The following is a 26,129-nucleotide window of genomic DNA, read 5'->3' as shown; positions in this document are numbered from 1 at the left end:
CCGTTCCTCTCGTAATCCAAACCAGATATTAAAATCAAGATTTGTAAAAGCTGTCACTGTCTTTGGTGTCCCTTGATTACAAAGTAAGAGACTATGTTCAACGTAGTCCATGTCTACCTACCAAGCAAGAATCTGAACATCACAGATCCACTGCTAAAGGCATCATAAAGTTATTTTATCAATCTTTTGAAAACGTTTCAAATACTTATTATTCCTGGTTCATTATGGTAACTTTCATGCCTATATAAATTACAATACCATTTTAATTCTTCCAAAAGACAAAATCCTCTAAGTCCACAGCATCAGTAGTTTTAAAGAGTTTTTTTTAGTTCAATAGGAGAGCCACTCAAACATGTATTAGTCTGACTCCCCATCTAGTTAATTTTCCATTATTTTGAAGTATTTTAACAGAAGCTAAATGGCCACTTGCAAATAGTGTAACAAACACTTTTCTACCAATGGCAAGCTGGATTAAAGAACCTCTCAGGTACCTTCCAATTCTGGGATTCATAATTCAAATACAATTTGTGATAAACAGCTTTCCCCCTCACATTTGCCTCAAAGGCCTCAACGACAGCTACAAAGAATTATATATGACCTTAGAATATCACTATACAATTTTTAGTATTCAAAAATAGTATATGGATTAGAGAAATCACTTTTCAGTAACTGAGCAAAGACTGACAAAAGCTTTGTCACAAAACTTTCTAATTTTATGAAGCTCTTGGATGGTTTCTTTGATATTTATATTGGGATTGGAGGGGTAGAAATGAAAAAATAAAGTAGGCATTTATACATATATAATACATATATATATTTTATACATATATATTATATATAATATATAATATATACACAGATATATAATTATAATTATAGATATTATATATAGTTATGTAGTTAGCTATATATATTATTTAAATATACTATGGTTATGTATATGTATGTGTGTGTGTGTGTGTGAGTGACCATAACTCCTAGTCTCCCACTGTAACAGTAGAGACTCAACAAATATATGATTAAAGAAAACCGGTGGGGTGGTGGGGGTGGAGAACAGGGGTTAAGAAGAAAAGAAGCATGAGAGAGAAGGAGAGAAGAGAGAGAAGGAAGAAATTAAGAAAAGCAAGAGAGAAAAAGAGTTCATTAGTTGCTATCAAACACCTATAAGGGAAGGATCTTATAGTTCATATCTATGTTTAGTAGAATATATTTAATCTTACTGATATATTACATGAAAATTCATACCAGTGTTGTCAGTTTTCAAGATCTTCTCTAAATGTCTCACCATGATCCCATTAGGACAGAATTATACATTCTTTTTAAACCTCATAATACTTTTCTATCTTCCAATAATTACATCACTCTTTATACAGGATTTATCATTATTTGCTTGTCAGTACCTTCTGCAAAATTGTAAGGTATTGAGAGAGTACGTTTCTATTCTATTTCTAACTTTTAGCAATATAGTGTCTGGTGTGGAGAAGATAATAAGTAAAACTTGGATAGATGAATGGATCAATGAATGAAAGGCTAGACACATGGATGGAATGAGGTGAATGAGCAAGTGATGGGTTTGCTAAGACATACTTAACTATATAATACTATAGGTTGACCCACACACAATGGGAATTGATTTAAAATTTACCATGAACTTAAAGTCTTCATTATAGACTAAAGAAGAATTAGATTATCCACTGTGATATTCACATATGCATAATAAATTTGTGAGTGCATATACAATAGATACAGAGGCAGATATTTTCAAATATTTCAAATGATACCTGAAAAATACGTACCTGGCAAAACACAGGTTTATGTATACTGGAAAAAAATTGCAACAGCTCCTCTGAATCCCTGTAGTCACTAGGGAGTTTATCTATACAAAGGCACTTAGAATGAATTAGCTCTGCAGCCAATAGATTAACATCCATCCATTGTGCAAACAGAGCTGAGGCTCCCAATTGTTTACCCAATAACTCCAATCTAGCCTTTGCAGCAAAGTCCTTTTTCATGTATTCCACAAATCCATAGCCTTTGGAATGGCCAGTAACCTCACTGTAGACTAGAAAACATCTCTCGATATTTCCATAAGCACGAACAAGTTCTTCAAACTCTTCTAATGTAAAAGAAGTGGGTAAGTTGGTAATACACAGCAAAGCATCTGTTGGCTGGAGCTGAACAATTAAGTCCTTTCCTCGAAAAGAATATTGATGGAACATCTGAATTGCATTCTGGGCTTGTTCCCCATTCAGTAAGGTAACAAAAGCTAGAAGATAAGAAAATGAATTAAAGTTTTGTCTAAGCCAGTGTTTGCAAACTTTTTTGACTATGACCCACAGTAAGGAATATATTTTTGGTCTGTGACTCAATAAACACACACACACACACACACACACTTCAAATATTTCTGAAACAAAAGTATTAGTAACTGAAACTCCTGCCCTATGCAATGCACTCTGGTATTTTCTATTCTATTTCATTGTGTTTTTTTAGGCTGATACCAACCACTAACCTAATTTCATGACCAGTGACTCAAATCAAAGTGCAGGAATTATATCAGGAGTTCCACTGTAAGATACTACAATGTTCTGTTTTGTTTTTGATTTTCATACAGACTTTATTTTTTCCAACTATGTCTAATGCAAAATTTTATAAAGTGTTAAAAATTTTCTTTTATATTGAAGCACCTAAATACATAAAGCAAATATTGACAGAAAGCAAGAAATTGATAGTAATACAATAATAGTAGGGGACTTTAACACCCCACTTACATCAATGAATAGATCATTCAGGCAGAAAATCAATCATGAAACAGTGTCTTTGAACGACATATTAGGGCAGATGGACTTAACAGATATATACAGAATATTCCACTCCAAATCAATAGAACACACATTCTTTTCAAGTTCACAAGGAACATTCTCCAGGATAATCATATGACAGGATACAGACAAGTTTCAATAAATTTAATAAAATTTAAATCCTGTATCTTTTCTGATCACAATGGTATAAAACTAGAAATCAATCACAAGAAAAAAAAGTGGAAAAAAACACAAAGGTGGAAGCTAAACCACATGCTACTAAACAGCCACTGGATTTCTTCAATGAAGAAATTAAAGATGAAATTAAAAATACTTGAAGACAAATGAAAATAAAAACACAATGTTCCAAAATCTCTGGGACACAGCAAAAGCAGTTCTAAGAGGGAAATTTATAGGGATACAGGCCTACCTCAAGAAACAAGAAAAATCTCCAACAGTCTAACCTAACACCTAAAGGAATTAGAAAAGGAAGAAGAAACAAAGCCCAAAGCCAGGAAAGGAAGAAGATATTAAGATCAGAGCCAAAATAGAGAGTAAAAAAAAAACAACAGAAAAGATCAATGAAACCAAGAGATAAAAGATCAACAAAATTGATAAACCTTTAGCCAGACTCATCAAGAAAAAAAGAGAGGATACAAATAAATATCAGAGATAAAAGGGGAATTAACAACTGACACCACAGAAATACAAAAGATTGTAAGAGAATACCACAAAAAATTTTGTCAATAGACAGAACAACCTAGAAAAAATGGGTAAATTTCTAGAAACATATCATCTTCCAAAACTGAATCAGGAAGAGATAGAAAATCTGAACAGACCAATTACTAGTAACAAAGTTGAACTGATAATGAAAAACTTCACACAAACAGAAGTCTAGGACCAGATTGCCTCACAAGTGAATTCTACCTTTCATTTAAGCAAAAATACTGATTCTCCTGAAACTATTCCAAAAATAGAAGAGGAAGAAAAGCTTCCAAATACATTCTATGAGGCCAGTATTACCCTGATTTAAAAAAAAAACAAAAAACAAAAAACAGAGACACTACAAAAAAAAGAAAATCACAGACAAATATTCCTGGTGAACAGATGCAAAAATCCTCAACAAAATATTAGCAAGTTGCATTCGGCAATACATTGAAAGGATCATTCACTTGGATCAAGTGGGATTTATTCCAAGGAGACAAGCAGGTTCACATATTCACAAATCAATCAACAAGGATAAACCACATTAACAAAACAAAGAAGTCATACAATCATCTCAATAGATGCAGAAAAAGCATTTGACAAAATTCAACATGAATTGATGATAAGCTCTCTCAACAAAGTGTGTTTAGGGGATACATACCTTAACCTAAATAAAGATCATTCATGAAAAACACACAGCTAACATCATACTCAATGGTAAAAAACTGAAAGCTTTTTATCTAAGACCAGAAACAAGACAAGGATGTCCACTCTTATTTAACATAGTACAGAAGACCTAGCCACAGAAATTAAATAAGAAGTAAAAGTCATCCAAATTGGTAAGGAAGAAGTTAAACTGTCACTATTTGTAGATGGTATGATACTATACGTAGAAAACCCGAAAGATTTGACCAAAAACTATTAGAATAAATGAATGCAGCAAAGCTGCAGGATACAAAATTAATACAGAGAAAATAGTTGCCTTTCTGGACACTAATAATTAAATAGCAGAAAGAGAAAGTAAGAAAACAATCTCATTTATAATTGTACTAAAAAGAATAAAATGCCTAGGAATAAATTTAACCAAGGAGGTAAAAGACCTGTACTCTGAAAGCTATGACATTGATGAAATAAATTGAAGATAACACAAACAAATGGAAAGATATTCCATGCTCCTGTATTGGAACAGCCAATACTGTCAAAATGTCTACACTACTCAAAGCAATCTACAGATTTAATGCAATCTCTAACAAAATACCAACAACATTTTTCACAGAACCTGAACAAATAATCCTAAAATTTATATGGAACCACAAAGAACCTCAAGAAGCCAAAGCAATCTTGAGAAAGAAGAATCAAGCTCAAAGTGTTACAATCCTAGCTTTCAAGATCTACTACAAAGCTGTAGTAATCAAAACAGGATGGTACTGGCAGAAAAACAGACACATAGATCAATGAAACAGAGGGCCCACAAATAAGCCCATACCTATATGGTCAATTAATCTATAACAAAGTAGGCAAGAATATACAATGGGGAAGACAGTCTTTTCAATAAATGGTGCTGGGAAAATTGTACAGCCACATTCAAAAGAATGAAACTGCACCTTCTTACACCATACACAAAATAAACTTACAATGAACTAAAGACTTAAATGTGAGACCTGAAACTGTAAAACTCCTAATGGTTGCAAAAAAAAGGCAGTGATCTCTTGGACATCACCCTTAACATATTTATGGGTATGTTTCCTTAGGCAAAGGAAACAAAAGCAAAAATAAATTATTGAGACTACACTAATTTGCTTGGCCAAGGAAATCATCAACAGAACAAAAAGACAACCTAATGATTGTAAGAAGATATTTGCAAATGATGTATCTGACAAAGGACTGATACCCAAAACATATAAACATATACAAATCAACACCAAAAAACAATGTGATTAAAAAATGGGCAGTAATGGGCAGTGCCTGGGTGGTTCAGTTGGTTAAGCATTTGACTCTTGATTTCAGCTCAGGTCATGACCTCACAGTTTGTGAGATCAAGCCCTGTGGCAGGCTCTGTGCTGATAGCATGGAGTCTGCTTGGCATTCTCTCTCTCTGCCTACCTGGCATTCTCTCTCTCTCCTACTCTCACTCTCAAAATAAATAAACAAACATTTCTTAAAAATGGGCAAAGGGCCTGAATAGACATTTTTCCAAAGAAGACATACAGATGGCCAACAGATACATGAAAAGATGCTCAACATCACTCATCAGCAGAGAAATGCAAATCAAAATCATGAGATATTACCTCACACCAGTCGCAATGGTTAGTATCAAAACGACAAGAACTAAAAGTGTTGATGAGGATGAGGAGAAAAGGGAACCCTTGTGCACTGTTAATAGGAATGTAAATTAGTGCAGCCACTGTGGATAGTAGTATGGGGGTTCCTCAAAACATTGAAAATAGAAATACCATATGATTCAGTAATTCCACCACTGGGTATTTACCCAAAAAAAATGAAAACATTAATTTGAAAAGATACATGTTTGCTGCAACATTATTTACAACAAAGATATGGAAGCAATCCAAATGTCCATTAATAGATGAATGCATAGAGAAGATATGGTGTGTGTATATATATACATATATATGCACACACACATGTATATATACACACATATAACAGAATATTAGCCATAAAAAAGAATGAGATCTTGTCATTTGCAACCACATGAACAGACCTAGAGGGTATATTGCTAAGTGAAACAAATCAGAGACAGAAAGATAAATACCAAATGATTTCACTAATATGTGGAATCTAAAAAAACAAATGAATAAACAAAAACAAATGGGGGGGCACCTGAATGGCTCAGGTGATGGAGCATGCAACTTGGTATCCAGGGTCATGAGTTTGAGCCCCGTGTTGTGCACTGAATGTGCTTTAATAAAAAAAAAAAAAAAAAAAAACTCTTAAATACAGGGAACAAACTGGTGGTTGCCTGAGGGGACATGGGGGAGTGGTGAGGGAAATATATAAAGGGAATTAAGAGGTACAAACTTCTAGCTATGAAATAAGTGACGGAGATGAAAAGTACAGCATAGGGAACATGGTCCATAATACTGTAATCATGTATGGTTACAGATGGTGACTACACTTACTGTGGTAATCACTGAGTAATGTATAGAATTGTGGAATCAATATGTCGTACACCTAAAAAAAAATATGTTGTACATCTGAAACTAATATAACATTGCATGTTAATTATACTGCAATTAAAAAATAAACAATACAAAGCCTACAAAAATTTACTATAACATCACAACGTATTAGGACATTCTTTATAAAAATGAATGTTTCTAGTTAGATACATAGATACATTAATAATGCCCACATTTAGAATCAAAGTGAAACCAGATGCTTAAAAGTGAAATCTTACCTGTTCTCTTATTTCTGTCCACATAACAATACTTTAACTCATAGTCTTGTAATAAATCATGAACTTCCTGAAAGAGACAAAACACGAGTTCAAATAAACACATGAATGCAGTTAGTGGATAATCCAGCTGTATTAGCCAATCATTACTACCACCACCATCTGCCATGTACAACACCTTCCATGGATCTCCATTATTTAAATTAAAGGCATTCCAGGCCCACCAAATATAACATCAACCTACCTCTCCAACTGTATCTCCCAGTACAGGATCTGCACACAGATCCTGTTTCTGCTCTATGAGCACGATCTCATGAGGATGCCATGCACAGCCCTCATTCTGAATCTCTGCTCATGTGGATACCTTGACCTTGCATGGGACAAAGATATCAATACTTGTAAACTTCATCTGAAACCACATGCATCCTTTGAAATCCCAGTTCAAATATTCTTTCATGAAGTTTTCTCCAATTCTTTCCCACAGGACATGACTTCTCTCACCTCTACACTAACAATGATCATACTTTTTTAATGCCTGTCTTATAGAAATAATATTAAACATTTCTCTTTGTATATCACATACTGAGTTTTTAACAAGTAATACACTTGTAGATGCTGTAGTACCAGCCTAGAAAATAAATACAGTTAGACTGCAAACCTAGCGATCCCTGGGTATGAAACAATAACCACCACAAGGTACACGTGTGGTTCAATTTATTTCCACTTGGCTCCCCAAGATGTTGAAACTGGCTTTCCAGTTCATTCTGTTTCCATTATCAATCCAGTCTGAACTTGCTTCTTCTGGTGTGACTTTCACCCAGCTGGGGTCCTGAAAAAGCAAATTTATATTCCCAATCCTCCTGTTAAATTGATAATACTTGAGTATGGGAACTGTATTTCATAGATTTGCATAGTACCTGTACTGCTTTGCATACGCTAGGCAGTCAAACATACACTAAACTGAAAATAATTATTTTGTCATTGAATTGATATTTGGCCTTGAAAGTTTACTAATAATACACAACAGATGCAATTATTATTTTTTAAAGGAACTGGACTATCATGTAGGTGGACATTCTGATCCTGGATGGAGGGTTACAGACAACCTGCTCTATATTGCACATAAATAAATTAAACATACACAAGTGCTGGTATGTTGAGTTCACAATAGAAGCGAATTTACTCAATGATAATAATTCTTATTATTGCCATTATTATAGCTAATATTCATTTAGCTTTTACTTAGGTACCAGAGCAAGGGTACCTCACTCCTTTTATTAAAAACCAGGAGGGGCGCCTGGGTGGCTCAGTCGGTTGGGCGTCCGACTTCGGCTCAGGTCATGATCTCGCGGTCCGTGAGTTCGAGCCCCGCATCGGGCTCTGTGCTGACAGCTCAGAGCCTGGTGCCTGTTTCAGATTCTGTGTCTCCCTCTCTCTCAGACCTTCCCCCATTCATGCTCTGTCTCTCTCTGTCTCAAAAATGAATAAACTTTAAAAAAAAATTAAAAAAAAAAAAGCCAGGAAACCAGAACGGGAAAAATCAAGTAACTTGCCAAAGTCATACTTAGTAACTTGCTGAGTGGAGATTCACCCATCAGTCTGGTTCCAGGGACTACAACCTTAACCTCTACACAATACCACCATATTCCTTCTAAAATTAATTAAAAATAGTATACTACCACTAAGAATTACAAAAACAATATCATTAGTGCCCTAGTAAGAGATCATATGGAAACAGAAAATAAATACGTGGGCAGTTACAAATTGAGACATATTTTCCCCTTTAACACAATGTAAGTGGGGGGGGGGGGGAAGAGTGACATAACAGGCAAAATATAAAAACATAATGTTAGGTGAAGAAAAGATAATCACCTATGGTAAGAAAGAAAAGAAAGTAAAGTTGATAATTTAGTATTCTTTATTAGTAAGTCAAAATTAGATATATTTTAAAGTACATATACTACCAATTTTGTGAAATATGGCTTGATGAGTTATGTAGTGGTATGATCAATATACATATCTTACTATGGTAATCTTTTATCTTGTAAACTGTAATGTTTTCTTGGACTTAAAAAAAACATATAGTGTATTCATTAAGAAAGTGTAATTCTCTCAATAGCATAGCACACACATCTTGCCAATCAGCTAATACTTAATATAGAAGGTGGTACGCTTTTAGTCACACAGACTTTCATCTCTCCTTTCAGTAGTTAACAGCTGTCGAACGCCAGATTAAGAAAACATGACACTGCTCTTCACATTATCAACTATCTGTAAACAAATGACACATTATGTTCCTCATTCAGCTGAATTACCTGAGAGAGATCTTAAATATTCAAAGATGCATTTTGCAACTTAAAGTTTTTATTTTTAAAATACCTCTATTTAAAATTGTAACTTTTCTATGTATCAGATGTGGCATACAGATTTTGCCAGCTGGGAAACCTTACAAGGCTTCTTGTAAAAAAAAAAACGATTATTTTTCTCCATGCCCTGGTTGTTTTGACCCAGGCAAAAGTGGGTCACCCCTCAATTTAAGCCTTGGTAAATTGGCCAAATTAAAAACTTAAAACCTGAAAGAGAGCCCTAACAACCATTTGCCTAAATTCCACTATGCTCTACAGAAGCACAGAACCCAAACAACTGAAATTGTATCTCCCTATTCTAATAGCTTTATGACATTTCTATTAACTTATAAGTTAATTTTAAGGAATGAAGTAGCACCTTTGATAAAAACATTTTGTCTTCTGACCAGGAATATCAGTTACAAATTACTTACAGTAAGATAAGTTCATCAAAATTGATAGCATTAAACAGCTTTAGTAACCTATCTCCAGGCCACGTTCATTATCACTCTCTGGAATTAAATGAAAGTTTTGCACATATGAAATATTTCCTGGGGAGAAAATTGATAGCCTTAAGGAAACCCAGCCTTAGGTTTTTTTTTTTTTTTTTAATGTTTATTTTTGAGAAAGAGAGAATATGAGTGGGGAAGGGGTAGAGAGGGGGGGTTCAGGGGATCCAAAGTGGGCTCTGTGCTGACAGCAGAGAGCCCATTGTGGGGCTCGAACTCATCAACCACGAGATCATGACCTGGGCCGAAGTTGGGCATTTAACTCACTGAGCCACCCAGGTGCCCCAACCCAGGCTTAGTATTAAACATGAATCACATCACCTTCTAAACCCTTCTCAGACTTACTTTCATTATTTTTTTTTTTTCCTAAGAAAGGCCTTCACAGATTTCAAATTCTACTTTTTTGGAATAAAAAAGGAAACATTTTTGCTAATTTGCCTTTAAAATTTTAAGTGATTTGATCTTATGAAGAGATTATCTGTAACACATATTAAGTTATGAGGCATAATAATGAAATAAGCATCTAGGAACTCACCACCAAACCTAAGAGAACATTAGCAACACTGTTCCACTGACTTTTGCATTCATTTGCTAGGCTAATCCCACCCTTCCCCTATGGCTGGAGTTGCTCACTTAGGTATGCATCTCCAAACAATATGTTGTTTTACTTGTTTCTGAGCTTTAGAGAAATGGTATTGTGATGCTTTTAGCTTTCTGTGCCTTGCTTTTGTGTGTGTGTGCTTTGCTTTTTTTTTTTTTAAGTAAGCTCCATGCCCAACTTGAGGTCTAAACATACAACCCTGAGATCAAGAGTCAGACGCTCTACTGACTGAGCCAGCCAGGTGCCCTGTGTGCCTTGCTTTTTATACTCAATAATATGTTCCAAAAATTCACTCATGTTCCACCTGGCCATTCATTTATTCACTACTGTTTGATATTCCATTCTAGGACTATTTTTCTATCAATGAATATTTGCTTTCTAGGTTGTTGTTTTGCTACTTACATATTTTTAAAAAATTACTACCACGGCACCTGGGTGGCTCAGTTGGTTAAGCGTCCAACTTTGGCTCAGGACATGATCTCATGGTTCTTGAGTTCGAGCTTTGCATCAGGCTCTGTGCTGACAGCTCAGAGCCTGGAGCCTGCTTCAGATTCTGTGTCTCCCTCTCTCTTCCCCACTCATGCTCCCTCTCAAAAATAAACAGTAAAAAAAATTTAAATAATAAGAAAAAAACAGCAGATGTTGGTGAGGACGTGCAGAAAGATGATCTCTTTTGCACTGCTGGTGGGAGTGCAAACTGGTGCAGCCACTCTGGAAAACAGTATGGAGGTTTCTCAAAAGTTAAAAATAGAACTACCCTATGACCTAGCAGTTGCACTACTAGGTATATATCCAAGGGATACAGGTGTGCTGTTTTGAAGGGGCACATGTACCCCAATGTTTATAGCAGCACTATCGACAATGGCCAAAGTATGGAAAGAGCCCAAAATGTCCATCAACAGATGAATGGATAAAGATGTGGTATATATATATACAATGGAGTATTATTTGGCAATCTAAAAGAATGAAATCTTGCCATTTGCAACAACATGGATGGATCTAGAGTGTATCATGCGAAGCAAAATACATCATTCGTATGACTTCACTCATATGTGGAATTTAAGATACAAAACAGATGAACATAAGGGAAGGGAAACAAAAATAAAATAAAAACAGGGAGGGGGACAAACCATAAGAGACTCTTAAATACAGAGAACAGAGGGTTGCTGGAGGTGCTGTGGGTGGGAGGGGGGATGCGCTAAATGTGTCAGGGGCATTAAGGAGGACACTTGTTGGGATGAACACTGGGTGTTATACATAGGGGAAGAATCACTAGAATCTACTCCTGAAATCATTATTGCACTATATGCTAACTTGGATGTAATTAAAAATAAAATAAATTAAAATAAAAGTAAATTACTACCACATTCTTATAAATTTTATATATTTCCTAGTGCTCGTGTACAAGTTTCTGAAGAAATGAAATTCTTGGGCTGCACATATGCAAATGATCATCTTTGTATGAAAGCGCCAATTTGTTTGCTGGAATGGCTGTACCAGTCTATATTCCATCAGGAGGATGTGAAAGTCCTGCTAATACATATCCCTACAATGCTTGGTGTTACCAGATACTTGTCAATTTCATGGATATAATTGTACCTCACTGTGATCTTAACTTGTATTCCCTTGATTACTAAAGGTAGAGCTTGTGATAGTTACTTTTAGGTTGACTTGGCTATAGTATCCAGCTATCTAAACATTAATCTAAGTGCTGCTGTGAAGGATTTTATAGATGTGGTTAGTATCTACCATCAGTTTAAGTAAAGGAGACAACCTTACATAATGTGGGTGGGCCTCATCTAATCAGATGAAGGCCTTAACACCAAAAACTGAGGTTTCCTGGAGAAGCAATCCTGCCTCAAGACCGTAGCATCAAAACATGCCTGACTTTCTAGCCTGTTGGTGTGCGTGACAGATTCTAGACTTGCCAGCTCCCTCAATCAATCAATCAAGCTCTCTCTCTCTATATATATATCTGCATATAGTATAAATACATTTTAACATGAATATTATATATGTATCTCTGAAGAACTTTAACTGACGTAGGCATCTTTTCATGTTTACCATTTATTTCTCTTTCTGGAAAACACTCATCTTGATTGCCATTTTTCTATTGTATTTGTCTTTTAACGACTTGTAGGAGTTTTTTTTTTTTTTTTAACATATTCTGCATACTAATCCTTTGTTGGGAACTGTATTATAAATGTATTCCCCTGCTATGTGGTCTGTTATTTTATTTGTGAATTTTTCTGGTGAAGAGAAATGTATCATTTTAATCAAGCCAAATTTATTAATTCTTTCCTTTACCATTTGTATTTTTTGTACATTAAGAAGTCCTTTCCTGAGGCAGGTGGGTGGCTTGCACAGATAAGCCTCTGACTCTTGGCTTCAGCTCGGGTCATAATCTCACAGTTGGTGAGCTCAAGCCCCACTTGAGGCGAGCATGAGCCCCTGCATGGGGTGAGCATGAGCCCTGCTTTGGGTGAGCCCCACTTCTCTCCCTCTCTCTGCCCCTTGCTCACCTTCACCCCCCACCCTCAAAAAAAAAAAAAAAAAAAAAAAGAAATCCTTTCCTACCCAAGTCCTAAAGACATTTTGTGTTCCAATGATTTTTAAATTTCCCTGTTGCTTATCAGTTTTCAGTCTGTTAGCCATATTATGCTAGCTACAATTTCCAGTACAATCTGAAATGGAAGTGATGCTGACACTGCTCCTAATCTCAGAGGGAAAGTTCTCAGTAGTTCACCATTGAATATGATGGCTTTGGGTTTTCTAGATAATCTTCAAGTTTGAGTTCTCTTCTATTCCTGATTCCTATGAATTTTTACTAGGAATGGGTGTTAAATTTTATCAAATGCTTTTTTTGCATCACTCGTGATGCCTTAAGTTCCATCTTCGTGCCAATGATCTCTAAATTCTTATTTCCACTTTCAAACCTCTCTCTTAGGCTCCAAACCTAGATATGCTATTGCTTGCTTAGAACTGCATTTGCATGTTCCACATCAGGTAATAATTTTTTTTGGCCCAATGGAGGGTCTATCATATATTATCTTTCATGATACTGCCTGAGTAAATGTGGTATTAATTTTAACTTTGGTAAAATTTTAGCAACTGTAAATGGAGCTATTATGTTGGGAAGTTCATTTGAATACAAACTTTTTGCCAGGGGGACATTCTAACTTTGTCTAAAAAAATTAATACACTTTTAGCTTTTCTTATTGTCAAAATAGTAATAATAATGATAATTTACGGAGTGCTCACTGTATCCCAGGCAATTTATAGATATTATCTCATTTAATCCTATTTAACCCAGATTAGCTAGATTTTAAAGCTGGATTTTATTATCCCGATTTTAAAGATGAGGCCATTGAGGCCTAGAAAAGTATAGTGACTTACAGTATAGACAGTATGCGATTGATCTAGGATTCAAACCCAGAATAACAGACTCTAGAGCAAACACCGTGAACTACTAAACTATATTGTATCTTAAGTATCAGCACTACAAAAATAAAGTCTAAGAAATATACATTCCCATCACATTTCTAAAACTTACTGCATCACTGACCTCCTAACCTTAGAATGAGGATTAGGCCAAGAACAAAGTTTGAAAGATAAAAACAAAAACAACATAGTGTTACTTTTTGACAGCTAGAAATAAGATTGCATCACTATCTTGGGTTCATTATTTCAATGGATCCTCATTTCCCTTAAAGTAAAATCCAAACTCCCTAATATGGCTTATAAATGTTTCATCATCTGGTCCTCATATAGCCTTTCTCTAGTGCTTGTACACATTTAGGGGAGGGAAGTGGATGCACACAGCAGACAGCAAGCTCTCTGGGGTCTTTTCTTCTGAGGATCCTTCTCCTGCTGGATCAGGGCCCCACCCTTACAGCCTTGTTTAACTCACCCATCTCCAAATATAGCCACACGGTGAGGGGAGGGGGGCTAGGTCTTCAACATATGAATTTGGAGGAACACACACATTCAGTCCATAACAGGTGCCTTCATGAAATGGCTGGTTCCAGGGCTGAAGCACAGAAAGTGCAAAATAAGCTGCAACATCTTATGTTGAAAACAAAGGAAATGCTTGGCAAAGGATGGGGACATGTACAAGGACCTCAGACCCTTCCCATAAGTGTGTGCTGGAATTAGTGACTTGTTTCCAAGGAATCGTGAATGGGAAAGATTGTGTCTTTACAGGAATGACACAGAAGACATCACCTTATGCAAATGATCAAGGTTAACATCACTGGTAGTAAGTCACATTCTCCCTGAAATGATGTTATCAGAAGTACACCTCACCTCTACGGAATTCTTACCAAAATTCCATAACCCTAATCTCTCATGAGAAAAACATCATACAAACCAACGTGGAGGGGCATTCTAAAAGATATCTAACCAAAGTTGTCAAGGTCATAAAAAGCAAGGAAGAGAAACTGATGCAGAATGGAGACCAATGGGACATAGTGACTGAGTGCAATGTGGGCCCCTGAATTGGATCTTGGAACAGAAAGATGACATAAGTGAAAAAACTAATGAAATCCAAAGACTGAAGTTCTGTTAATAATAATGTACCAATGTTAATGTCTTAGTCCTCACTAACGTACCTTGAGTATGTATATAAGATGTAACATGAATGGAAACTGGGATACATGGGAACTCTATCTCATATCTTTGCAATTTTTTCTGTAAACCTAAAATTATTGCAAAATAAAAGACTGAAGAAGAGGACATAGGAGCCAGCTTGAAGAAGCTCCCACTGCTCAAATCTAAAACAATTTAAGCATGAAAATAAGTAATTAATGAAGTATAACCCATTGAGCAACATAGAACCCATGAGCCTATTTTTAATATAAATAAATAAATTGAACACTTGAAAGGGAATAGAAGAATATTTACACAGTCTTAATTAAAGTATCCTCCTTTAAAATCCTTATTGATTACAAAGGGAAATCTCTGCATGGAGAAGATACCACTTTAATAAAAGTCAAAATGATCAAAGTTAATTTTACCAACAATGAGCCAAAATCTAAAATGTGTACCACCCTGTCCTGCCAAGGATACCTCACTTGAATCTAATCATGCAGAAATATCAGACAACTTCAAGTTGAAGGACATTCTACAAAATAACTGACCCATCTCATCTTCAAAAGGGTCAAGGTCATAAAAGCCAAGCAAAGACTAAGGACTTATTCCAGGCTAAAAAAGACTAAAAAGACACAACTAAGTGCAATACATAATTCTGAACTGGATCCTTCCACGATGAAAGACATTAGTGGGATAACTAGCAGTTACCCTAGTGATTTGAGGATTAGGTGGCAGTTATTTTTACTTTCTTGGTAGTGATGTAGTTATGTCAGAAAATGTCCAAATTTGTAGGAAATACACAATGAAGGACTCAGGGTGGTAAAACATCATGGCGGTACTCACTCTCAAACAGTTCAGGGAGAAAAGTTCTTTGTATTGTACTTTTCTGTATGTTTGAGATTTCAAAACTTTCCAGATTCACATGTTCTTGTTTCTTGCCATTACCTATACTCTAGATAAGGCTGTAAAAAGCCCACAGGATATAAAGTCAGGGAAATGGAGACGAATCTGCACTCAAAAGCAAGCAGTTAAACTTGTGGGTAACAGAAGATCCAAAGTCCAGAAAATAAAAGCTGGGAGCTAAGAGAAGAAAATTACAGTAGTGGGTTGAGGAAAGATATAAAGTCCAATTGGCTGGGGCAAAAGGGGTGGGATGAAGTAGGTCAAGGTGACAGGAAGAGAGGCAAAGTATACGCATACAAATACAGGCTTGAACAAATTCAATGAGTTGTAATGCTCTTTTGGCATTCCTGTGGTAACAAAGAGTTAACAGAAAGCTTCAAACACAAGGAAAATGCATGAGTACAGGGGAGTGATAAGTTCACAAACCTAACGATAATGATAGTAAAAATAAGCACAGAATTAGGCACTAAATGCATAAAAAACAAGTTTAAGAGCCCACAATGAGCTAGGGACTCAGAAAACTAAAAAAAAGAGAGAAACTTCTTTCTTATCAAATACTTATTGTGAAGAACACTGAACAGCACAATGGGCAACTGTCTTCCCATGTTTTAAAGAGAAATATTCTTGGGGCGCCTGGGTGGCTCAGTCAGTTAAGCATCCGACTTCAGCTCAGGTCATGATCTCACGGTTTGGGGGTTTGAGCCCCACATTGGGCTCTGTGCTGACAGCCCAGAGCCTGGAGCCTGCTTCGGACCATTCTGTGTCTCCCTCTCTCTCTGCCCCACCCCTGCTCACGCTCTCTCTCTCAAAAATTAATAAACATTTTAAAAATGTTTTAAATTTTTAAAAATAATAAAGAGAAACATTCTTTGTATCAGTCTCTGACATTTAGTACATGTTAAGGAGAAAATAATACACTGCAATTCCTTGTAAACCTCCGTGCCAGGCATAGTGCCTCAAGTGTCCATTGGTACTGCTGGGGAGGCTGGAGAAGAATGAGCTTTTACAACAAACATGAAGTGACTCAGTTGACTTTTTTTTTTTTTAATTTTTTTTTCAACATTTATTTATTTTGGGGACAGAGAGAGACAGAGCATGAACGGGGGAGGGGCAGAGAGAGAGGGAGACACAGAATCGGAAACAGGCTCCAGGCTCTGAGCCATCAGCCCAGAGCCTGACGCGGGGCTCGAACTCACGGACCGCGAGATCGTGACCTGGCTGAAGTCGGACGCTTAACCGACTGCGCCACCCAGGCGCCCCCTCAGTTGACTTTTTTAAGAAAGAAAATTAAGGAGCTTGATTTATATTCTTGCCCAGATGGAGGATCTGGCATAAACATGGCCCACAACAGATTCAGATGAAAACTCTTTGAGCTCTGGATCTGCTCAAATGGTCCATACGCACGTGAAGTCCCAAAAATATGACCAAATTATATTAGCCTGGAAAGGCACTTCTCAACCTGGGTCTATAATTCCCCAGTGAGATCAGGCGTAACAAGAGATCCATAATCTCTTGAAATTACATGCAAATTTCTACGTGTCTAGGAATATTAAGCACTTTTCCTGGAGAGAGCGTTTATGGCTTTCAACCTACTCATAAGCCATAAACAGTTGACTGATTGAATTATGAGTAAATGGAGTAACATCACTGCCAAAAAAGCCAGCACAATCTTACAATGCAAAATTTCTTCATTGTGCAAGTCAGTCATGAATACTTGAGTATGTCAGACATATTAATAGAAGTCTAAAATTTTAGAACAAAGTAGGCGGGTAATCCTGTTTTAAATTTCCCTTGGAACAATGTGTCAGGCTCTAGGTGAAATATTTGTGACACAAAGGTAAATATTACATAATTCCTGTCCTTTGGAGGACACGCTACAGTGTATGTGGAGAAGAATTGTAAGTATAATACAGTGTAGGATAAGAATATGAGCTTTGGAACCAAACAGACATTAGTCTTTTTACCTTACCACTAATTAGTGGAATGACCTTTGGCAAACTGCTTAACATCAATTTTGCATCTGTTTCCCTATCAATAAAATGGAAATGAGAAATTCTGATTTTTTTTTTAAATTAAAAAAAATTTTTTTTAATGTTTGTTTATTTTTGAGACAGAGAGAGACACAGCATGAGCAGGGAAGGGGCAGAGAGAGAGGGAGACACAGAATGTGAAGCAGCCTCCAGGCTCTGAGCTGTCAGCACAGAGCCCAATGCGGGACTCGAACTCACAAACTGTGTGAGATCATGACCTGAGCTAAAGTCGGACGCTTAACCGACTGAGCCACCCAGGTGCCCGGAGAAATTCTGATTTTACAGTCTTGAAATGAGGGGTAAGTATCATGTAAACAAAATATACAGTGTCTGGCAATAGTAAGCACCCAATGAACAAAATTTTTTATTGTTGCTACAGATATCTAAAGGAGAGAGAAATTTGTTCTTACAGAGGGATTACTGAAGATCTCAATTAGACAATCATACTCAATTTTGGGTGCCACATTTTAAGATATACGATAACAAAGTAGTAGTGGTGTGCATTCAGGGAAAAAGAATTAAGTCTGTGAGGAAATTTGGACTCATCCGAAAAACTAGTGGTTTGAAGGAATTGAAGTTGTAAGTTAAAAAACAATATGACAAATTCTCTATTATGGGAGGGGAAAAGTTGGATCAAGAAATCAAAATTTCAGGGAAATTAATTTTATATATTCAGTATAAATAAGACACTAAAGCTGTCTGAAGGTAAAGTAGGATACTTTACTAAGCAGTGATGTCTTTGAAAGTAAAGGTGTTAAAAGTTCACGGGTTGAGAACTTTAAATTGGATTTATTTATGCAGTAAGCAAAAGAGTTAGATAAAATATCTTCTGCCATCCCTTCCAATACTGAGATTTTACTTTGTGTGTTTTTTTTTACTTCTATATTAATTAGCATACTATTGGTTGGTAGTAACGTAAGACCCAACTTGAAATCCATGAAATAAAAGGAATTAGTGGCTTGCATATGTATGAAATTCAGAACTAAGTTTCAGATATAGCTTGACCAGGGCTCTAGCTCAGTTTTTCTCTCTCTCTCTTTTTCCTCCACCTCAGTCCAATCCCCCTTTGGATGTCTGCTCTGTCCTCAGATAGCCAGCAGCAATCAGGGCAATGTGCCTCTGCATTTGTATCCAGTAGGAAGAGAACTCCTTACCTTAACAAGCAAACAAAAGTCCTAAGCTTCTTGTTATATTGGGTTGAAGCAATCACTACAGTCAAGGAACAATGATATAGTGACTGGCTTAGGGGGCCCATGCTTTAATTCTCATGCCAAAAGGGAAGAACACTGCTTATTGGTTTATGTCACCCAAACCAATGGGGTGACTTCTATCAAACGGACTCAAGTCATATAATTGCTAAGTAATGAGGGAGGGAAAGAGCCTCAAAGGAAAATCTGGGTTCTATGAGGAAAGACGACGGAAAGAAAGGAAACTGGGTAGGCAACAGCATCAGGTTCTGAGCAAGAAACATCGCATACTCAAAAACTAAGTAATTGAATTTTTTTTAATGTTTTCATTTTTGAGAGAGTGTGAGCGAGCGCGCGCAAGTGGGGGCGGGGGGGGGGGGGTGGTGGGCAGAGAGAGAGATGGAGACACAGAATCCGAAGCAGGCTCCAAGCTCTGAGCTTGTCAGCACAGAGCCCACCCCCCGCCACCCGTGGGGCTCAAACCCACAAACCGTGATATCATGACCTGAGCTGAAGTTGAATGCTCAACCAATTGAGCCACCCAGTCACCTCAAAGAGAATTTTTTAAAGACACTATCTACAAAGGCTTAAAAATAAAAAAAAACTATGGTTAACAACAGTCTCCCATAACCCCTGGCAGAGGGATTATGATTACAACAACCCAAAGAGCTTAGTTGCATGGTGTGCCACTGGAAAGGAACTGTGACCTTTGAAAGAGGAAACAGCCAACCCAAGGTATCCTGGTAGAAAGGGAGCTGGGTGAATAAATGCTCCAACCTAGCTCTCTTTCACCCTTTAATCTCCCACTGGTGGCTCTGGCCAAATGGAACCAGAAATTAGAGGATGAGAGAGCCTGGTTAGTGCAATCTACAGCAAGATAAGCCACCCAGGACACAGCACAGGTGAGAAGGATGGAGACAGATCTGGAAGAACAAATGAACGATACTCAGCACAGCGACCAAGGACAATCCTCTGCAGATAATCATAAGCCAAAATATACAGACAAGCATTCCAGGTGGTCTGATTTTCCCGCTTCTCATTTATTACCCCTCTCAATACACATCATCCTCTTAGACAAGGCAACTGCCTCCCCAGGCAAACAAAATACAGCGCCAAGGTTTCAGACAAGCAATCATAGAACACTTAAATTTAGAATTTTGTTTTCTCTATTTGCATTTTAACCTTCCTTTATTTGTCTTGTTTCAGCTGGTCTAAGTAGAGCTAAGCATAAAACTTTCTGCCCACAGTTAAGAAATGGGTTCTGAAAGCTCCTAAGGACTGCTGGCTACAAAGTAGGGAAGATAAATCCACACAGAAGTAGTAAGAGACAAAATTCAGGGGGCCAGAGGGACCCCTTTTCAGCAACAGCCTTCCATCAGAGATGATCTCATTTAATGCTTCCCTGATGTTCGTGATCTTGTTTGTTTAAAGAGCAATTGCCATAAGTACAGCTTTCTTGAGCGTGGCCATAAGGCACAAGTGTACCCGTCAATGACTCGAAGCTGGAAGAAGCTGTTGGTGCACAAAGCTGTTTAGATGTTACTGTACTATTTAGAATCAGCTTAAACTTCAGAAGCATCAGAAACCTCAAATAGCTGTTAAGGTGCTAACCGACAACACTAAACACCATCTGCCATGTTATTCTATGGGAAAACACGTTACAAGTCCAAAAGATAATTTATAAACATAAGCTGGTCATTAATTAGGAAATGGCCTATAAATCACCTGAGATTTCTTTAGACTGCTTGTTAACATCCAGCATCGTGACACTGACCACAAAGGACTCCTCTTCTTGAATATGTTTTCAGAGGAGAGAACAAGCATTGCTGAAACACTCTGCAAGAAATCCTGCCAAGACAGAAACTTACCGAGCCAGGGGCAACCCAGAAGTCTCGAAGATGTCCCTCTAGCAGCTTTCAGTGTCCTTGTTACATTGGGAATAATAAAGCATACAGAAAAGAACCCATCATGCAATTCTGATTAACTACACTAGGAAACAAGTAACTTTTAAGTTGTGTAAACTACGCTAAGTAACTACACTAAGAATAACAACTTATCAAGAATGCAAAATGGTATTCTCAATAAGAAAAAGAATATTTTCAAAATGTAAAAATATCCCAGTATCATTAGGAAAAAGTGAGTAATTGCGCTCTTGTGAAAAGAGACAGTAATTACTGATTATTAGAGAAAACAAATAATGTATATTTTTAAATCTCACAGTTAGGGGTGCCTGTGAGACTCACTTGGTTAAGTGTCCAACTTCAGCTCAGGTCAAGATCTCATGATTCGTGGGTTTGAGCCCCACGTCAGGCTCTGTGCTGACAGCTCAGAGCCTGGAGCCTGCTTCTGATTCTGTGTCTCCCTCTCTCTGCCCCTCCCCAGCTCTCTGCCTCTCTCAAAAATAAACACTAAAAAAATTATTTTAAAAAATCTCACAATTGGGGCGCCTGGGTGGCTCAGTTAAGCGCCCGACTTCGGCTCAGGTCATGATCTCACAGTTAGTGAGTTCGAGCCCCACGTCGGGCTCTGTGCTGACAGCTCAGAGCCTGGAGCCTCCTTCACATTCTGTGTCTCCCTCTCTCTCTGCCCCTTCCCTGCTCATGCTGTGTCTCTGTCTCAAAAATAAACAAACATTAAAAAAAAATTTTTTTTAATCTCACAATTAATGAACACAAAATATGTGAGAAAATGCTATAGGTTTCTGACAAATACAGAAGAAACAGGAATAAGTAGCTTTTAAGAAGAAAATTAAAAAAAAAAGAAAATTAACTGGAACTTTCTACCTTTGGTGGTTTGTTATTCTAAAAAGTGCTTAGTTGATAATACTATGCTTTGAAATGGACCTCGGTGAATTAACCATCAAGCTTCTCATTAACTATTATAATAGAGTACTTCAAAATGAAAGTTAATAATGCCCAGAGTGAGACAATACAACGTTTTGTTTCTATTACTAACCTTGGCTGTTAGCCCTAAGCCCTTCACATTTTCTCTTAATTACACAATAAAGTCTTCCAGATTCTAACTTCTAAACAAAAACAAAACACATGTACACATACGTAACATTTAGGAGAAAACTGAGTGAATTCAAACAGCAGAGAATAAATGCCACTGTCTTCTCCATTTTGAAACCCCAGTAACAATTCTTTTGAAACAGAACCAGGTTAACCAACAAATGTAAACAATCTATAGAAAGTGCAACAAAAACACATATTAGAACATTACCTTAAAATAAAATTCTAAGTTCATAGTTGCAAAAGACTATCCACAGACACATTCACAACGGCTATTCTGAATAAGAACCAGCATTTAACACTGTTTATTATTCACTATAATTATTAGAAATGTTATTTGTTATAAAATAATCACTAAAGTTACATTCCAAAACACAAACATTCAAAGACATTTCTATAAATATTCAAATCACAATGTTCTGAAACACTTCGGCATGTAGGTAGGTTGATAAGGCTACAGCAGAATCCAAGGCATGAATAATAAGAAAGGAGACTGCAAATGTAGGCAGGGGCCAAGTTACAAAAACCCTAGAATCTTATATTTCTATCCTATTATGTCATGCCTTTCAACACAAGGTCTGAGTACTCCATGGTAATAAAGGAGCACAGAAAAACACAGGATGGGGCGCCTGGATGGCTCAGTTGGTTAAGCGTCCGACTTCAGCTCAGGTCAAGATCTCATGATTTGTGGGTGTGAGCCCCCCATCAGGCTCTGTGCTGACAGCTCAGAGCCTGGAGCCTGCTTCTGATTCTGTGTCTCCCTCTCTCTCTGCCTCTCCCTTGCTTCTCTCTCTCTCTCTCTCTCTCAAAAATGAATAAACATTAAAAAAAAATCATAGGATAAATATGTGCATCTTCCATGTCAAGTTTATGAGAAAAAGTTGGAAGGCAGTGAAACAAGTTTAAGTCATTGTTTTTACATTAAATCCAAGTTTACTAGAACATAAAATTAACATGAAATTTTCAGTCAGAACATGAAGCTTCAAAGCAATTTCACTCTTGGAATAAGCTAATTGAGTTTCACTATTCCTTATGATTTGAGGAAAAGAGAGAAGTTGAGGGACATTTGAGGAAGATTTTGAGAATGTAGAGCTAAACTTTTCCTTCTCTTTTTTCCCCTCTTTTTCTCTTTTGAGAATGCAAAGCTAAACTTTTCCTTTCTTCTCTGTTTTCTTTTTTTCTTTTTGTAGTAGAGTGACATTCTTGGATTTTTGCTTGGAGGAGTTCTCTCAAGGGAAGCAATAAGCAGGATGGGCTAAAACATAAGACACAGGACAATAATGAGGGTAGATGACAAACAGAAAAGTTGTAATAAGTCTAGGCAAGAGATGACAAAGGACATGAGCCAGAGCTGAGACTATGAAAACACAGAGGGCTAAGAGGATTCGAGAAAACATAGGAGACCAACCAGACAGCACCTGACTGCACTGTAACTATTCAATGAGACAGCTTCTGAGAACTGTTTTTACCTAAAATTAAAATTTGAGTAAGATTTATGAAAATCAAGTTTAATAAAGAAAACACCCTTGCTTTAAAAACGTTCAAAGAGTATTACTAGGCTCCTACTAATCAGTTAGCAATGTAACTTTTCTAGAGACATAACTATACAGCTTGAGAACTAGAGTGAGGAATGGCCTTGATCTTTAATGTAATATTCTAGAATAAATGAATGAATGAACCTAGAGAGTCTTCTAGAAAAGAACAAGAATTTGAGCATTCAAAATATCTTATTACTTAATAACTGAACAAAAAATAGTAACCTTTTCCTAAACCATATTAGTTGTTTCATAAGGAGTAAATTGGTAGTTTAGCCAAGCAATAAAATGCTAAAAGGCACAACAGAAAATTAAAGTTAAATTCTCATTTTTAAGTTGACAGTAAGCTGCAGCCACTGAGAAAGACATTAGAATTAGACATTAGAATTTTTAAGGGAAATAAAAGATAAAATATAAAAAAATCCTTGCGGAATATATTCATAAAATTACAATTTAAGAGTAGATTAAGTGTATGTTAATTTTATTCAACCAATAAAAATAGCTATTCTCAATGTAATTAATCTAAAGACTTTCAACTGCTTTTAAAAATTAGCATTCCTGGGGCACCTGGGTGGCGCAGTCGGTTAAGTGTCCGACTTCAGCCAGGTCACGATCTCGCGGTCCGTGAGTGAGTTCGAGCCCCGCGTCAGGCTCTGGGCTGATGGCTCAGAGCCTGGAGCCTGTTTCCGATTCTGTGTCTCCCTCTCTCTCTGCCCCTCCCCCGTTCATGCTCTGTCTCTCTCTGTCCCAAAAATAAATAAATGTTGAAAAAAAAAAGAAAATTGTTAAAAAAAAAATTAGCATTCTTTGGTCTACTGTACTTAATTAACACAGACCACTGACAGTTATGATTGTGATCAGAAAACCAGCAGAAATACAAGTACAGAAGATGACAGAAAAAAAAACACTGCTCAAATGTACACTGACATGTTTAGATTTTAAAACTACATATCAGAAATATTAAAAACATTTTATAATATAAATCAGAATAGAAAAAAATGCTAGAACAAGTCTGGAAATTAATCTCTAGTTCCTAACAACTTTTGTTTTTAGATGAAACTCTTCAATTCTCAAAAAATGTGGCATAAGTATTTAACGTAAAACTTTAAGATACTTGACAGCAAGTATCTTAACTCATCTAGACCTTACTCCAATTTTATTCAATAGTTTATACTTGCTACTTTACAGAAAATTCCAAAATTTAGGCTAAAGATAAAGTCATAACAGAGAAAGAATACCTCAAAAATACAAATCAGTATAATTCTCAAAAAACCTCCATTCATCACTGATACCAATTAAAACTGTTCCCATGTTTGGACCCTTTTATTTATTTATTTTCATGGCTCTTAATAAGGGAAATGAGAGATACCAAAAGAAAAACAAGAATAGAGCAAACTGTCCAAACTTTTGTGTCTAAATATTTTTAGAATTCAAGGGAATGTGGTAACAAAAGAAAATTAAGGCACTTCTCCATCTCCCTTTTCCTAGATTACACACAGAGCTGCTATTCCTTCAACTTTTTTTAATGCCACCTGCTTCTTCCAGGCCTCCCTCTTACTGAGCCCCTTGCTGTCTTCTATTTGCATGGGTAGGGGAAATTTGCTTCTATGAAATCAGCCTATTGCAGGTGTTCTTACAGGTAGCATCACAAAATCTTACCTGACATATGGGAAGTGGACAATGATGGAAAGAGCTGAAGGAGGGATGAGCTATATCATATTGACAGAGTCTTTTTACAGTGCGTTTTGAAACAAAATGGCCCCTCATGCATACGGATTATAAGGTTATATGCTCTCATTTATTGTGAATGGCTATGTAAGGTCTATTTACAAAATAGTGAGGCACTGCTCTCATTATTTACGGGTCTTACTGCAATCATCAATCGCCAGCCCACTTACAATTCCCGGTATCCCCTTATAGAAGGAACTACATAAATCTACCCAAATCTGCCACCACCAGACAGCCTACCCTCCTCCATCCACACGAAATATATAAATTCAAGCTATATATGAAATATACACAAACATCTAGACAATTAAGAAACACTGAAAAATCAGACATGGCTTTTTTTTTTTTTTTTGGTAAAACAAAAATACATATGTATACATAGACATAGGGAAAGGGAGAAGAATAGTACCTTACGTTAACAACGGCTGTCTTTAAATATCAGAAATACGTAAATTTTTCCTTGCCACTGGTGACAACATGGATGGACCTGCAGGGTATTATTATGCTAAGTCAAATAAGTCAGACTGAGAAAGACAAATGCCATGTGATTTCACTTATATGTGGTATCTAAAAAACAAAAGAACAAAACAGAAACAGACTCATAGACACACAGAACTTGGTGGTTGCCAGAAGGAACAAGGGGGGGGGGGGGGATGGGTGAAACAGGTGAAGGAGATTAAGAGGTACAAACTTCCAGTTAGAAGTACCTCACGGGCAGGAGAAGAACTGTATCGGGAAACCAGTCCCTAACACTGTAATAACTTTGTAT

The 26,129-nt window shown here is 36.7% G+C and overlaps 1 protein-coding gene across 2 annotated transcripts in view; it reads right to left on the bottom strand.

Annotated features, from left to right (window-relative positions):
* The window catches only part of RAVER2 (ribonucleoprotein, PTB binding 2), a 93,233-nt gene that overhangs the window by 65,788 nt on the left and 1,316 nt on the right, over window positions 1-26,129 (bottom strand). For both annotated transcript variants that reach the window (XM_043575184.1, XM_043575183.1), the window contains exons 2-3: window positions 6,925-6,991; window positions 1,797-2,266 (exon numbers count right to left, since the gene is read on the bottom strand). In XM_043575184.1, the coding sequence (XP_043431119.1) occupies window positions 1,797-2,266; window positions 6,925-6,991 (537 nt within the window). The remainder of the gene's footprint in view (window positions 1-1,796; window positions 2,267-6,924; window positions 6,992-26,129) is intronic.

Source organism: Prionailurus bengalensis, chromosome C1, assembly GCF_016509475.1.
Source record: "Prionailurus bengalensis isolate Pbe53 chromosome C1, Fcat_Pben_1.1_paternal_pri, whole genome shotgun sequence".
NCBI classification, from domain to species: domain Eukaryota; kingdom Metazoa; phylum Chordata; class Mammalia; order Carnivora; family Felidae; genus Prionailurus; species Prionailurus bengalensis.
The sequence above is the reverse complement of the archived record's forward strand: the minus strand, read 5'-3'. Positions and strand labels throughout refer to the sequence as shown.